Raw genomic sequence first — 14,711 nt, 5'->3', positions numbered from 1 at the left:
CATCTTTATTTTCTTATTTATTCATAGGTTAAAAAAGTGACTCTTTACTGCTTTTGTTTTTGTTTTTGTTTTTAAACTTGATTCTCAGCTAGCTTCTCACTTTAGGGTAGGTTAGTCCAATGACTAATTTTGTAGCTCTTATATTATCTTAAATCTATACATTGCTTTCTGTAACCTCTGCTGTTACATTCTAAACTTCCATCTGGTCTTCTGGTAATCCATTCTTGCCTTCTTCCTTTCCATTTTTTTTTTCTTAAATATTTTATTTATTTTATAAGTAGGCAGAGAGGCACACAGAGAGAGAGAGAGAGAGAGGAGGAAGCGGGCTCTCTGCTCAGCAGAGAGCCCGATGCGGGACTCGATCCCAGGACCTTGAGATCATGACCTGAGTCGAAGGCAGAGGCTTTAACCCACCCAGGCGCCCCTCCATTTTTTATTACAACTGTAATGCTTTTCAGAATGGAAGTTGAATTAAAATTCTTTAATGAATCATTTCCTTTATCCCCCTTTACCTTATGGAGCCTCCAAAGTCTAAGCCTTTGATGCTGCCCTTCTAGTTTCTCTCATTCTACACTGTATCAGTTAATCCATTGCTATATAATGCTATAACAAACAGCTACAAACCCGTGATAGCATTCCACAATATTTATTTATTGTACATATGTTGGAGTCAGCTGGAAGTCAAGCAGCTCCCCTGGTCTTAGCTGGGTTCACTCACACTTGAAATTGATCAAATGGCATGAAAGCAAGCCCCAGAGTGCAAGCCCGTTTCAGGCTTCTGATCACATCATGCTTGCTGACATTCCATGGGCCAGAACAGGTTGCATTGTTGAGCCATCGTAGGGCTAGGGCAGGGTCACTTCACACACAGAATGAGGGCTGTGCATTAAGACTATAGGAAGGGTTAAGAAATGGGGCCATTGTTGCAACTGCCACACACCCTAGCCTCTCGTGTCACCTCTACATGTGCAGCTTGTGTTTCAGCAATATTGACAGGTTTCTCTGGCCTTCACGGTTTTGCACATGTGTGAGTTCTGCCTGTTGCTTCTTCATTTACTCCTTCTCACACTACTACTCCAGCGCACATTCACAGTGGATTGCGGAGCTGCTAGCCATCCTCCCTTAGTCATAACAAGCTTGCTTTCTTCCTCCGTAGAAAACTATGAATAGGTGAATTTGTTAATATTTTTATAAAATATATAACTATATAGGGAATCTTTTATTTGCTGTTTTTCATATCTGAATTTATGCCAGTGAAATGACCATTTTATTTATAATACATAAGTCACAATGTGGACATTACTTAATGAGGACTGGGGAAAGTATTTTAAAAAGTTTTAAGGAACCAAGGTTGAAATAACTATAAGAAGTTATGAAAAGTCTCAAAAATATTAAGTCCTTTGACCAACTTAGTCTACTTGTAGAAATTTATTTATTATACATCTAGAATTTTTTTTCATTAATCCATCAGATATTTTTTAAGTGTGTAGTATGTTTCAGCCACAATTCTAGACATCAGGGATATTGCAGTGAATTAAGCAGACCCAAATCTCTGGTACACAGAACTTAGATTATAGTAAGGGGAAGATAGACCAAATAAACAAATAAACAAGCAAAAAAACCACCCAAATTAAAAACCTGAAAAATATGTAAAACACATGTAGGGGTAAGATCTCTGAAGAAAAATAACCAGGCAGGGGGAACTTAGGAGTGCCTGTAGGATTGGGGTGGGTAATGTAGCGGGGAGGCAGGGGGAGCCCCTCACTAAGAAGGGGAAATTGGAAGTGAAGGGCATACCATTTGAAAATTACCAGATACACATAAAGATCATGTAGGATTATATCCCTACATTCATATTTATGGTAATGCAAAGTAGGAAACCACCTAAGTTTCCAACAAGAGAGAAGTGGATAAATTAGAGTGCATCTGTATGAGAATTATAGTATCTTTAAAAATTGTTATAGAAAAAATATGTAATGATATGAAAAAAATGCTCAAAATAGATACCTATATATAAACACACTCAAAGTTATAAAACAGTTTATACTGTATGTGACTAAACATAGAAGTATGAAGTCTGTGCACCCAGTTGTAAAAATTATAAAAGTCTTCATTTTTTGGTGTTTTCTGTTTTGTCATTGTGATTTCTGTAGTCTTCCATTGTTCTACTGTATAGTAGAATGTATATTGCCTTTGTGGGAAGAAATTCAAGAACTTCCCTGATGATGAATTTACTGTCAACAGAGTCCCTGTTCTGTTACGTTCATCCTTGTGAATCATGACTGTTTTACTAACATAGTTATGTTAGATCTAGATTTGATCATAGGTGGCATCTGTGGTCTTATTTTCATATTTACCGTCTTCTGCAGGTTTGGTGTTTATGTTCCTCTCTGCTGTTTCCACCAAGATAGTAGAGCTCATCTTCTTCTCACAGACTATAACTACATGGTTCAGCATCAGGCGGTAGAAGAAAGTGCCTCAACTGTGGGTGGCTTGGCCAAATCCAAAGACTTCCTCTCCTTATTGCTGGAGTCTCTGAAAGAACAGTTTAATAATGCCACGCCCATCCCCACGCACAGCTGCCCCCTCTCTCCAGACCTCATTCGCAATGAAGTGGAATGTCTGAAAGCGGATTTCAACCACAGAATCAAGGAAGTTCTTTTCAACTCCCTCTTCAGTGCCTACTATGTTGCATTTCTCCCCCTGTGTTTTGTGAAGGTAAGTGGTTTCTTGTATGTGCTTCCTCGACTTGTGTGTGAATGACATAAACTGGGTATTTCTTATTTAATCCCCCTTTTCTCTGTCTCCCCTTTGGCAGCCTGGATGGTGGAGTTCGGCTGCATCTGGAGTGCACTAATACCGCTCCTGGTTGGCGGATAGGTATTTCCATATATGTGATGCACCCGTGGTGGTCCCCTCTTTTTTTTTCCTTTCTTTTTTAAAGTTTTTTGTTTTTTTTTTTCCAGTTTCTGGGGAAAATAAAGTTTGTGTTTATTCTAGAATCAGTATGTAGTAGCCTAAAAGGATTGAGGTTTTAATACAATTCAGCCTACTCTAGTTGATCTTAACATGGTTAATCAGGAGTTTCCTTGGATTTAATCTAACCTTTATCTAAATTTCAATTTACTTCAGTGGAAAAGAAAAATGGTCTGGATGTCACTTGGGCCCAAAATCTTTTGGGACATTTTAGTGCCCTTTCTTCACCCATTGAGAAGCACATCTGCAGCTGGAGTGGTCATTTACAGAGGGCACTCACCTCTTCTAGAAAGGAAGCACTTAAAATATAATTGCCTCTCCCTCCCATCCCTAATTCATACAGCCAGAAAGTCAGGTTGCAGGATTTTGGAGGACTCTGCTCTTGAACTTTCTGCACGGACAGCAGGACAACCATTGCATGTGTGACTCAGTGTGGCGTTTGCCTGCAGGGCATACGTACGCGCAGCCGTCCCTCCCTTCTTGCTGAACAGTGCGCGAATCATTTCTCCCTCTTCTGATCTCTTCCAGAGTACCCAGTACTATGACATGCGCTGGTCATGTGAGCACCTCATTATGGTGTGGATCAATGCTTTTGTCATGCTCACCACACAACTGCTGCCGTCTAAATACTGTGATTTGCTACATAAATCAGCCGCTCACCTGGGCAAGTGGCAGAAGCTTGAACATGGGTCCTACAGCAATGCTCCACAGCACATGTGAGTAGCCTAGAGGGTAAAACCATATAACACCTTCTACATGCTGCTGATCATGTTTATTTGCTTTGTATGTCATTCTTGTTCTTGGCTTTGAACATTTGATTTTTAGTTTTTTGTCTACATGGAAGCTTGTCATCACTCTAAACTGAACACAGAAGACATTAACCCATTCCCACCACCATCCCCAGTCCCTCCTTAAATGCCTCCTACCTTTCAGCTGCCCAGTCACCCTGGAGTGTGAATTTGTTTCCCAAGCTGTAATAATGGAGTTTTCTTTCAGTTTTAACCCTTTGCCCAAATTCACAGAGTCATGATATATTTTTAATTCTCTTTGGAAGACTGTAAGATTCATCTTCTCCTAATTGCCACAGCTAAATAGTTGCTAGCTAATCCTCTCACACTCAGGCAGCTAGAATTTGCTTCTCTCATCTCTTCTTTCTAATAAATGCAAATTTGTTCTAATAATTTTCCTTGCTTGCATTTCTTATTATCTTTTTTCTTAAACATGCTAATGAATGTTTCCCTGCTTTTCCCATATTTAAATGAAAGCTGTCCCTAATTGAGTTCACTCTGAGTGTTCCTCTCATCGTGTTCCCTTATCAGTCATTTCTCTGCATGGTCCCTGTGATCCAAAATGGTTAACTTTAGAACCTTTTTGTTCCTCTCACTCTTTCCCTTCACCATACCTTCCTTTCAGACCTGGACCATCTTCATCTTCCTCCCTTTTATAATTGGAACATTTCACAAATTTCATCACCTAGAAATTCTTTCCTAATGAAGTGGGACAGATTGAGGGGACTTTCTTTTCCCCTCTCCCCCCTCAGAGTCCTCCCTTCAATTATCTGCCTTGATGTCTGATACAGATTAGCACAGGCCTTCAAGCCCAGGAACTGAAAGAGATTGGGCCAGGCTGAAAAGAAACCCGACTGTGGGCAAAGGACAAATTTCAATAAAAATTGAAAATACAATCCACAGTACTAGTACTGTACATCTTCAGGCTCCTGATGGCACATGGCCATGAGGTGTATCATCACTTTAATGCTGGTAAGTGTGAGCAAGGCCGACGGAACATTTTCTGAACTGGGAAAACTTCAGGGTGCTAGACTTTTTTCTTTTTTTTGTTTTTGTTTTTATTTTTGTTTAACATATCTAAAATGTTGTCCCAGTTCTTACCCTAGGAAACTAACCTTTCCAAAATCAGGAAGAGATGAATTAACTTAGATTTTTTTAAAAACTTAACTTGAAGATCCCCATCCCTGCCCCAACTCCATTACATTGGTGCTGGAAACAATGAAGCTTCTTCCGTAACTTCTTTTTCCTAGAGAAACTTCTATAAAAATAAACCAGGAAAGCGGTAAAAAGTAAAATCTGTGTGTCAGTACCTTGTGTGTCTCTCTTCTGTATAGCTTCACGCATATAGGAGGCATTTGAAATATGTGACAGACTGATTTTCTATAGCTTTTTGGGATTAATTCTGCAGTAAATATCATGCTGATTTGACAATATGTTCATTTGTCCATTACTTTCACTACAGTCTACTTTCTGTTCTTGTTTATTCTCTCTAGCATTTCCATCAATAGATTTTGCTCACTAGGGGTTGAGATGACAGTCCATCTGATTACACTCGGTTTTCTGGCTCATAGTTGCCTTACACATTAATTTCTGCTCAATCTCCTAAGCCTCATAAGTCCTTTGACACAGAGTTCATTGTATCACTTTCAGCCTCTCTACTGTACAGCAATGAAGTTATGATAACAAAGCCTTCCTGACTCTTTCCTGTTTGTGCAGTGTATCCTCAGAATTCAGGCAGATGAAGCCTTGCATACTTAATTCCTTCTTAGAAATGTAGTGGGCCTTGCCATACTCTGTCTTATTTGTAATTGCCAACATGCTAACATTGCATTTCTTTCTCCCTTAGTTGGTCAGAAAATACAATATGGCCTCAAGGGGTGCTGGTACGACACAGCAGATGCTTGTATAGAGCCATGGGGCCTTACAACGTGGCAGTGCCTTCAGACGTATCCCATGCCCGCTTTTATGCAAGTACCACTTATTTCTTTTCAAACATAAACTTAGTGGTAAGTGTCAGGAGGCCACTATGTGTGTAAGCACCTAGCACAGTGTGAAGCACATGGTAATTACTATCACTCTAATACTGGCCCTTGTCTTTTGGAAATGTGGGGTTTTTTTGTTTGTTGTTTTTTTTTGTTTGTTTGTTTGTTTGTTTTAAGATTTTATGTATTTATTTGAGAGAGAGAGAGCAAAAGAGCACAAGCAGGGGGAGCGGGAGAGGAAGAGGGAGAAGCAGGCTCCCCGCAGAGCAGGGAGCCCGATGTGGGACTCAATCCCAGGAACCTGGGATCATGACCTGAGCTGAAGGCAGACACTTAACCATCTGAGCCACCCAGGCACCCTGGAAATGTGTTCTGAAAAGCAGTTTGAAGATCAATACCATTGTCCCAACTGCAACAGCTTCAAGTCATATTGGGATTTGTTGAGTCTAATATTACCTGGATGGAACAAGTAGGCAGTTATTTAAGACTTCCCTTTTTCATCTTACAATTTTTATTTGTAATAGTTTGGTTTATCCTTATGTTGTGTTTATGTGTCCTTAAGTGATATTTAATATAGTAATAATGTAATGAGTTTGGGTGTTTGGGTTTTTTGTTTTGTTTTGTTTTGTTTTTGTATTTGTCCCATGTATTACCTCCTTAAAGTACCTTGACTTCCCTTTTGAAAGGAAGACAAATGCCATGATCTCTGGCCTTTTATCTTTTCCTGGATTAAAAGGAGAAAGGAGGAAGCAGTAGACATCCATTAAACCCAGCTTCTATCCCATTTGAATGTATGCCTTGGATTATGTCTATTGCTCTTTCAGTTTTCTTGGAAATTCTGACACTAGAGGCAGGAGTATTTATTTATCTGGGAAAGGCTAGCTAGCTGATCAGTGGCAGTGGGGAAAAGATGGTGCATGCAAGGGACTGTTCATTGTGCGGTGCATTGCCTTTGAATAGAGATTATAGTCTAAAAAAGAATTGGAAATCTTTTTTTGAGATACTTGAATCTCATTCTCCCTCCCTCCCAGTTCCTTGTGAGGGTACACAGGCTTTCTGGTTCTGCAGGTGTTTGCTGCTAAGGGCCTTTCACTCAAATACTAGGAACTTCACATCAGGGCTGGATGCTTGTAAATACAGTTGGGCCGGGGCTGGGGGCCGGAGGAGGCGGTTGGTAGCAGAGGACAAGGTGGGGCTGAGAGGAGCATGGGGCAAGTACAAGGCCCTTGAATGAGGAATCTAGGGAGGAGCGGACTCAAGTCACAACCGCAGAAGGATTTGGTTTCTACATAGATTAGTTAATTCAGTCAGCTTTATTCCATAGGCCATTAATGACTTCTTTTGGCCGTAGTAAAAGAAACCTATAATAAGATATTCTACTGCAGTTTTCTGCTTGGAAAATAGGTATTTTCCTTGCTAGTATGTTGGATAGCTGAAGAGTCAGGTGAAATCCAAAGAATAAGGATTAAGGAAATTAATTTATTACTGATTTTGCATGACCAAACAGGTAAATCAGTGCTTCTCAAAGTGGTCCTTGGGCCACTTACATATAAATCACCTGGCTCACTCTTTAATTCAGGGTCCCAACCCCAGACTTCTGAATCAGAATATCTGAAGGATTCCAGGAATTTGCAGCATTTACCTATCTGGAAATGATTCTTAGGCATACTGAAGTTTTGAGAACACTCATTTAAAATGTGCCGACTGCCTATAGCTATTAGAAGTTAAAACCCTTCCTCACCTTTCTACTCATTCAGTTTGTAGCTTACTGGCACATTTAATTTTAATTGTTAATAGGTTAAACATTTTCTTCCTCTCAGAGAAGGACCTGAAGAACCTGGCTACCTTTCAGAGCTGTCATGACGGTTTGGCTTTATTCTCACATTTGAACTTTGAGGTCCAAATTAGTTTATTTAGATCTGATATAGTACCGTTGCCACAGTTTGCAATTGATTGCCTCTATCTTTCTATTCATAATATGTTTTTATTAGTAAACCAGGATTTAACCTCTTAGAGTGAAGAATTTGGTGGAATGAAAACAGTGAGCAGCCCTGTTTTTAGCCAGACTCTAATTCTGACTAATTTTTCCTTCCTTCCTCATTGTCCTGTCTGTGCACCCTACTTCTCAATATCCAGAAAAAAACCCAGCAGAAATATATGGTGTAGAGGATTTTAGTCAGTAATGATGGTAGGTAAATGGTTTAAGGGAAAATTAAGAAATATTGTTTTGATACTTCAGCTTATAAGACTTCCCCTCCCCTCAGACTTGTCTAGTGTTTATGTCTTAGACCAGCACACAAACTAACAATGATTTTTACTTTTTAAAATCATTCATTTTAAATGGCTTTAAGTACCTATATAATTATCTTCAGGTTTTGCCTCTTGACTTGCAAAATCTAAAATATTTCCTAGTCAGTCCTTTATCTAGCCCTTGTCTTAGATAAATGTGCTTTTGATTATCTCAAATAAAATATATACCCAAGATAAGATAGAATTTAAGAAAAATGTTTAGAGGCAGTTCTTTTAGGTGTGATCCTTTTTCCTATCTCAGGACATTTTGAAATAAAATTTATTTCATTATTCATTGAACAAAAAGGAAAAGGTTTGGGTCTCTACAGCAAGAAATAGCCTGATTGATGTTCAGTAAGCAGATCTATATGTTATGGCACATAGGAACCTATAAATACGAAATTATTTTAGGAGAAAAATGTGAGAATAACTGTAGTCTTTACTTTTTAATGAAATAATATTTTGCCTTTCATCTTCCTTACAGTTCCTATTTCATCGTCCATTAAGGCTGTTAAATCTGCTTATCCTTATTGAGGGCAGTGTCGTCTTCTACCAGCTCTATTCCTTGCTGCGGTCGGAGAAGTGGAACCACACACTTTCCATGGCTCTCATCCTCTTCTGCAACTACTATGTTTTATTTAAACTTCTCCGGGACAGAATAGTATTAGGCAGGGCATACTCCTACCCACTCAACAGTTATGAACTCAAGGCAAACTAAGCTGCCTCTCAACAATGAGGGGAGAACTCAGATAAAAATATTTTCATACGTTCTATTTTTTTCTTGCGATTTTTATAAATATTTAAGATATTTTATATTTTGTATACTATTATGTTTTGAAAGGTGGGAAGGGTAAGGGATATTAAATGTATCCACAAACAAGGTGATGTGATCTTTCATGTGTTAGTACATTTGAATAATAACACAGGATGAGAGGTGTGCCTCTCCAGTAAAGAGATTGATTTGTTCGTATGGCTCTGGAATAACTCATTCATTTACAACATCTCCTGTATCACTTTACACCGTACCTTCGGTATGTCTACTTTTCCAGTCCTCTCAATATCTTTAGTCCTCAGTTGGCCTTCCTGCTACAGAAACGGAGATCAGTGGAGTTGCCTGATAGCACCTGTTCTCTTTCTCTCTGGCTGGCTAACAGTATTGGAATACTTGGGGCAAAGCGTGGCTTATGGTCCTGGCTGGGACTCTCTCTTTTGCATCATGGGAGGAAAACTCAGCATTTAGTTCTGCCCAATGACATTCAGAAGTACTTACGAATAAGGTGCTATCCTGAAACTCAGCGGATATTGCTGTTATTTTCCCTGTTTTTTCACTTCTTTCGCCTCTTAAGATTTTTCTTTAATTATTAGCTGTTTGAAATGATAATTTTTAAGGCAAAGTCTTTAGAGTGCCCGCACCCAGGAAGAAGGTGTATGGCTGGACCAGTGGGAGAAGATGAGTGCAAATGCCATGTGGGCTGGAGGGTGGGCAGGCTGAAGATCCCTGCCGCCTAGAAGAATGGGCCAGTCCTCAGCTAAACAATCTTGGATACAGTCTGAGCAGCAGCCCACCTACAACGGCATGTTCGGAGTTATAAGCAGAAGTGAAATAGAAGAAGTTACCTCTTTGTCCCCCGATAATTTGATCTGTGCCTAAAATGTGTGTTTTTAGTTTCAAATTCCAGAACCTCTATGTTTGTGAGCATTAACCCTTGCCAGTCCATGTCCGTATTCTCGAGAGGTGATCTTAGTCAATTGATGTCACTAGTCATCTAAACTTCTGAGGCCTTGTCTTGAGAGCCTAAAATATATTCTCATAGGTTTTCTGTGCTTGGTTTGGCTTTTTTACACTGTGAACTTTTTGGTGAGAAACAATATGACTTATAAAGTAAAAAGACCAAACATGTAATTTCATAAACTGGCTCTGAAAACAATTCTTACAGAAGTGTTCCCAGCAGGTTTTCAGCAAGGTAGCATGATGAGGGCTAGGGTATATATACAGCTACCCAAGGTGGCTTCTGTGTTTAAATTAACCATTGTTTCCTTAAGTATTTTGATGTGTATACTTTTTTTTAAGTTACATAATTTGGCAATTTGAGTCTATTTAGCTATTTAACAAATGCATGTTGACCACCAGGCACCATGTTAGGCACCGGGGATATGGTCAGCAGTGAGTAAGGAATGCAAAGGCCCTACCTTCATAGAACTTACAATGTGGGGGGGGGGGGGTGCAAGGTGTGCCATAAATAAGTTTATATATAATGTCCCTGGTAGTAGTAAGTGTAGTAAAGAGAAAATAAATCAGGACAAGGAAATAAAAAGTACTAGGAATGGCATTGCTAGAAGGCATCTCTGAGAAGGTAATTTCTGAGCAAAGCAATGAAGCAAGACTGAGCCATATAAATAGCTTTGGGGAAAGGCAGTGGCCTGAGGTGGGAACAATTTTTAATATACTGGAAAAATAGCAAGGTAACCACAGTGTGTTGGTTGGTTTCATAAATGGTTCAGCCTAAATACGGTAGTTCTCAGAGTGAAGGAGGACAGGAAAGTTACCATTCAGTATTCTTTCCTTAGGGTCTTAAAAATAGGTTTTCTTTTGACTAATAATTTTTTTTTTTTAAGATTTCATTTATTTGAGAGAGAGAGAGAATACATAAGTGGTGGGGAGGGGGAGAGACGGAGAAGCAGACTCCCTGGCTGAGCAGGGAACCCAACTCGGGCCTCGATCCCAGAACCCCGGGATTATGACCTGAGCCAAAGGCAGATGTCTTGACCGACTGAGCCAGCAAGGCACCCCTTGACTAATAAACATCTTGATGAGGTTACTTGACAGTTAAGAGCAAATTGGGTGGTCCTGACAGGAAGATGTCTCCTCAAAATGGCTCCAAGTTGGTTTTGTCACTGAAAAGTAGCCCAGATAACTGAATAGAGATAATAGACTACTCTTGTAGTAGTCTGTAGTAGATAACACCCGCTCTGGTTTGGCCTTGGCCGTAATCCTAAACAGGATGGTACAGGAGGACCAGATGCCAGGCTGGGTAAACAAATGAACGAGGATAAGAAATAGAAACTAGTTTGGGGTATAGGAATGAAGAAGTGCCCCCTCTCTTTTCAGATAGGACAGCATCCGGGAGATAAAAGTTGCAGTTCAATGTGCTGGTACACATTTCAGATGCCCTTTTAGGAGGTGCCACATTCAGATGGGGAAGAGAAAAATTACCAGTGATCTGTGTATCCTACTACTTCCGGATCATGTGAGAGAAAGGACAACATCATCTTTGCATAGTGATAGGAGATCCATACTCCGTAAAGGATGGCCTTTGGGTGGTTGTTTATATACTGAGAAATTAAATGGTATGTGGAAAAATGATCATTTGGGTGAACTTTGGATACAAGAAAAGGAAGAAAGATGCTCGACCAGCTGTTAGGGTGACTTAAGGTAGGTAAGTAGAAAGTAGTTCACGGGCATGAGCATGATGGAGATGTTCCTCAGTATCCTATTTATTCTGATTCCATGTTATATTCCTTAAGCTTCTTTCCCCTCCCCTCAAATCATCACCCCACTACCCCTCTCCCATTTCTATTTCCTGAGCAATTATTATGTACTGGACACTGCTGGGTGCCAGAGATAGTGATGGTTTAGAGTTGATTAACACAAGGCAGGTAAGTAAATCAGTAATAACAACAAAGGGGTATTCGGAAAGGAAGTATATACAAGGTGCAGAGGTGATGCAGAGAAGAGTCTTCAACTTTGCTTGGAATCTGCAGTATCAGGGAGGACTTCACTGCGGCAGTAACACAGCATTTTAAGGGAGGACTGGGGGAGTACCACATAAATGAGGGGGAGAGGTTGCATGCAGGGGAACAGGATATACAAAAACCCAAGGCATGGACTTCCACCAGTTCTTAAATAACTAGTTCAATAATGCTAGAGAAGTAGGCAAAGACTAGATTATATGAGGACACAAGGTCCATGTTAAGGGGTTTGAACTTTTATTATCTTCTAAATCACAGGTTCTCAAAGATGTGATCCTTGGACACTACATCAGATCTAATAGGTCAGAATCTTGAGAGTAAAGCCCAAAACTGCCCCTTTCACAAGCACTTCAAGTAATTCTTAAGCAGACAGAAGACTAGGAATTAAAGACAGCTAATGAAAGATTTTCAATTTAGGATTCATGACCCAGAGGGTTCTCAAGTCAGGAGTTCTCAAAATATAATCTCTGGATCTGCAGCAGCAGCATTGCCTAACGGGGGATTTACTAGAAACATAATTTCAAGCCCCGTCCCAAACCTACTGAATCATAAACTTTGAATGGAACCCGGATGTCTGTTTTAACACACTCAAGGTGACTTTGATGAGATCCACTCTCCTATATTAGACAACTTGGGCAGCAATATGTCCAATTGGTTTGGAGAATGGACAGGTGTCAATGAGAATGCAGGGAGATCAGTTACCCAACCATTTAAAGAGTCTATGTAAGAGGTGAGAGGGCATGGGGTGGGTGTCACCACTGTGTGGGTGATAGAGAAAGTGGAAAGAAAAGAGGACAATTCTGGTGAATAACAACATTTAAGAGCAGAGGAAGAGGAAGCTTTCAAATGAACAAGACTAAGGAAATGGAAATCTAAGAGGTTTCACTAAGGTGAACTAGTGTTGCAAGGAAGAAGTGATCAAGGGTCCCTGGGAGGCTCGTTTGGGTGGCTGCCTTCATCTCTGTTCATGATCTCTGGGTCCTGGGATCAAGCCCCATGCCAGGTTTCCTGCTCAGCGGGGAGTCTGCTTCTCCCTCTGTGGGCATGTACTCTCTCTCTCTCAAAATCTTAAAAAAAAAAAAAAAAAGATGATGAACAGTATCAAATAAGGAAGTTAAGAGACTGAGAAACTGAGAACTGACTGTTGGATTTGGTTATTAGATCATTGGTGACTAGTAAGAGAAATTTTAATGGAGCAAGGGGGGTGGAAGTCAGGTTGGTTGATCCAGAGTAGTGAATTAGAATGAAGAAGTAGTGAATTAGAAAGTGTTCTTGGGAGCCCTTGGGCAGAAGGGATAGCAATTTCTCTGAGCTAAAAGGGGGGTTAGATACACACGTACATGGAGAAGGGGAAGTAATTGTTGGGGGTGTGGGAGTGGAAGAAACATCTGACAGCAGGAACTTCTGAAGTAAGAGGCAATTTTGATGGTGGGGGGGTCAATCTAGGAGGAGACTTAGAATAGTGGAATAGCTTTTGTGAGTTTTGGGAATGAGGGTACTGCTGAGGTGGTAAACCATAAATTTTCAAAGGCTCTCTGGCCACAGTTTTATGATTTTTCTCTGGTCTAACCCAAAAGATAAATAAGAGTAGAGAAGATGGGTGCTAAGAGTCCTGGTCCTCGTTTGGAGGTTCACACAGCAGTTAATGGCTGAAGTAGTCAAGGGAGTTAGTGGTGCTGGCAGGAAGAGTTGAGATGCTGTAGCTTGGGGTCTGGAAAGGTTAGGGAAGGAAGAAGTCTGGTTGGGCGTACTGTCTGTCGGAAAGGGTAGGGGTAGGCCAGGCATTAGTAATTTTGAATAAGTCAAAGGAATAAAGGAGCAAGGATAGGAGTTTTGAGAATAGAATATGAGAGTTTGGGATCACAGAGTTCTGGATTTTGAAACAGCAATGTGTAACCCTGGAGGCAAATGGCCAAAACTGAAGAGCAGTAAAAACTAAGCAACTGTGCCAAGACTGTGGAGTGGGTTTTCCTCAGGAATACTGAAATCATCCAGTAGGATGGTGGAAACAGGATGCTCAGTGCCAAAGACTGGGAGATCTGGGACGTTGACTACATCATGGCCACAAAGAATGGTAAAAGTAAAAATAACTCGATTCCATGAATTGTGGTAATGAGAGATTTTTGTATGAGGTGGGAAGAAGCAATCGTGCAGAAACAAGTGGGAAATGAGAACATCATCTCTGCGATCTGTAGTCTGTGTAACAAGGGAGGGTTGTGTAGCCTTCTGTGTAGGAACAGAGGTGCTCTCAGGTAAGCGTCAATTTTCGTGGGAGTCCAGGAAGTGGAAGCAACATTCAGGGAAAACACCAGGGGTGTGAGAAGAGAAGACTCCAGAGGAACTGTAGGATAGATTAGGAGTGAGGGCAACTGTGTGCTGCCAAGTTGGGGGGCAGTGGGCATGGATACAGGAAAGAGAAACAGCTGAGTGGGGATTGAGAGTATGGAGGAGAAAAGGTAGTTAGAGAAGTAATGAGGGATGACAGGAGCAGGCCTGAGTGGCATAAAGTTCTAAAAATATTGTTGCCAGAACGCTAGTATTTTTATCCCTTTGGCAATGGCATTTCTCACTGCAAATATTACCGGATGGTAAGCCTCTGTTGCATGATTGTTTTTTCTAAGGGCCTGTGATTTAGACCTGTTGAGGGCCCCTCTTCGTCTTTTTTGTGATAATATATACCAGGATTTTGCTGCTGTTGCTTTTTTTTTTTTTTTTAAGATTTTATTTATTTATTTGACAGAGATCACAAGTAGGCAGAGAGGCAGGCAGGGGGCGGGGGTGGGAAGCAGCCTCCCCTGAGAGAGAGCAGAGAGCCTGATGCGGGGCTCGATCCCAGGACCCTGAGATCATGGCCTGAGCTGAAGGCAGAGGCTTAACCCACTGAGCCACCCAGGCACCCCAGGATCTTGCTTCTTAAACGTGACCA

General features: G+C 40.7%; 1 protein-coding gene across 1 annotated transcript in view; it reads left to right on the top strand.

The window, feature by feature from the left end:
* The window catches only part of TMEM39A (transmembrane protein 39A), a 31,049-nt gene extending 22,044 nt beyond the window's left edge, over positions 1-9,005 (top strand). Inside the window, exons 6-9 of the mRNA XM_082711407.1 lie at positions 2,370-2,718; positions 3,505-3,692; positions 5,611-5,731; positions 8,520-9,005. Of these exons, the coding sequence (XP_082567533.1) occupies positions 2,370-2,718; positions 3,505-3,692; positions 5,611-5,731; positions 8,520-8,753 (892 nt within the window). The 3' untranslated portion in view covers positions 8,754-9,005. The remainder of the gene's footprint in view (positions 1-2,369; positions 2,719-3,504; positions 3,693-5,610; positions 5,732-8,519) is intronic.
* The last annotated feature ends 5,706 nt before the right edge of the window (positions 9,006-14,711 follow it).

This window comes from Mustela nivalis (assembly GCF_964662115.1).
Source record: "Mustela nivalis genome assembly, chromosome: 1".
Classification (NCBI taxonomy): Eukaryota; Metazoa; Chordata; class Mammalia; order Carnivora; family Mustelidae; genus Mustela; species Mustela nivalis.
The sequence above is the reverse complement of the archived record's forward strand: the minus strand, read 5'-3'. Positions and strand labels throughout refer to the sequence as shown.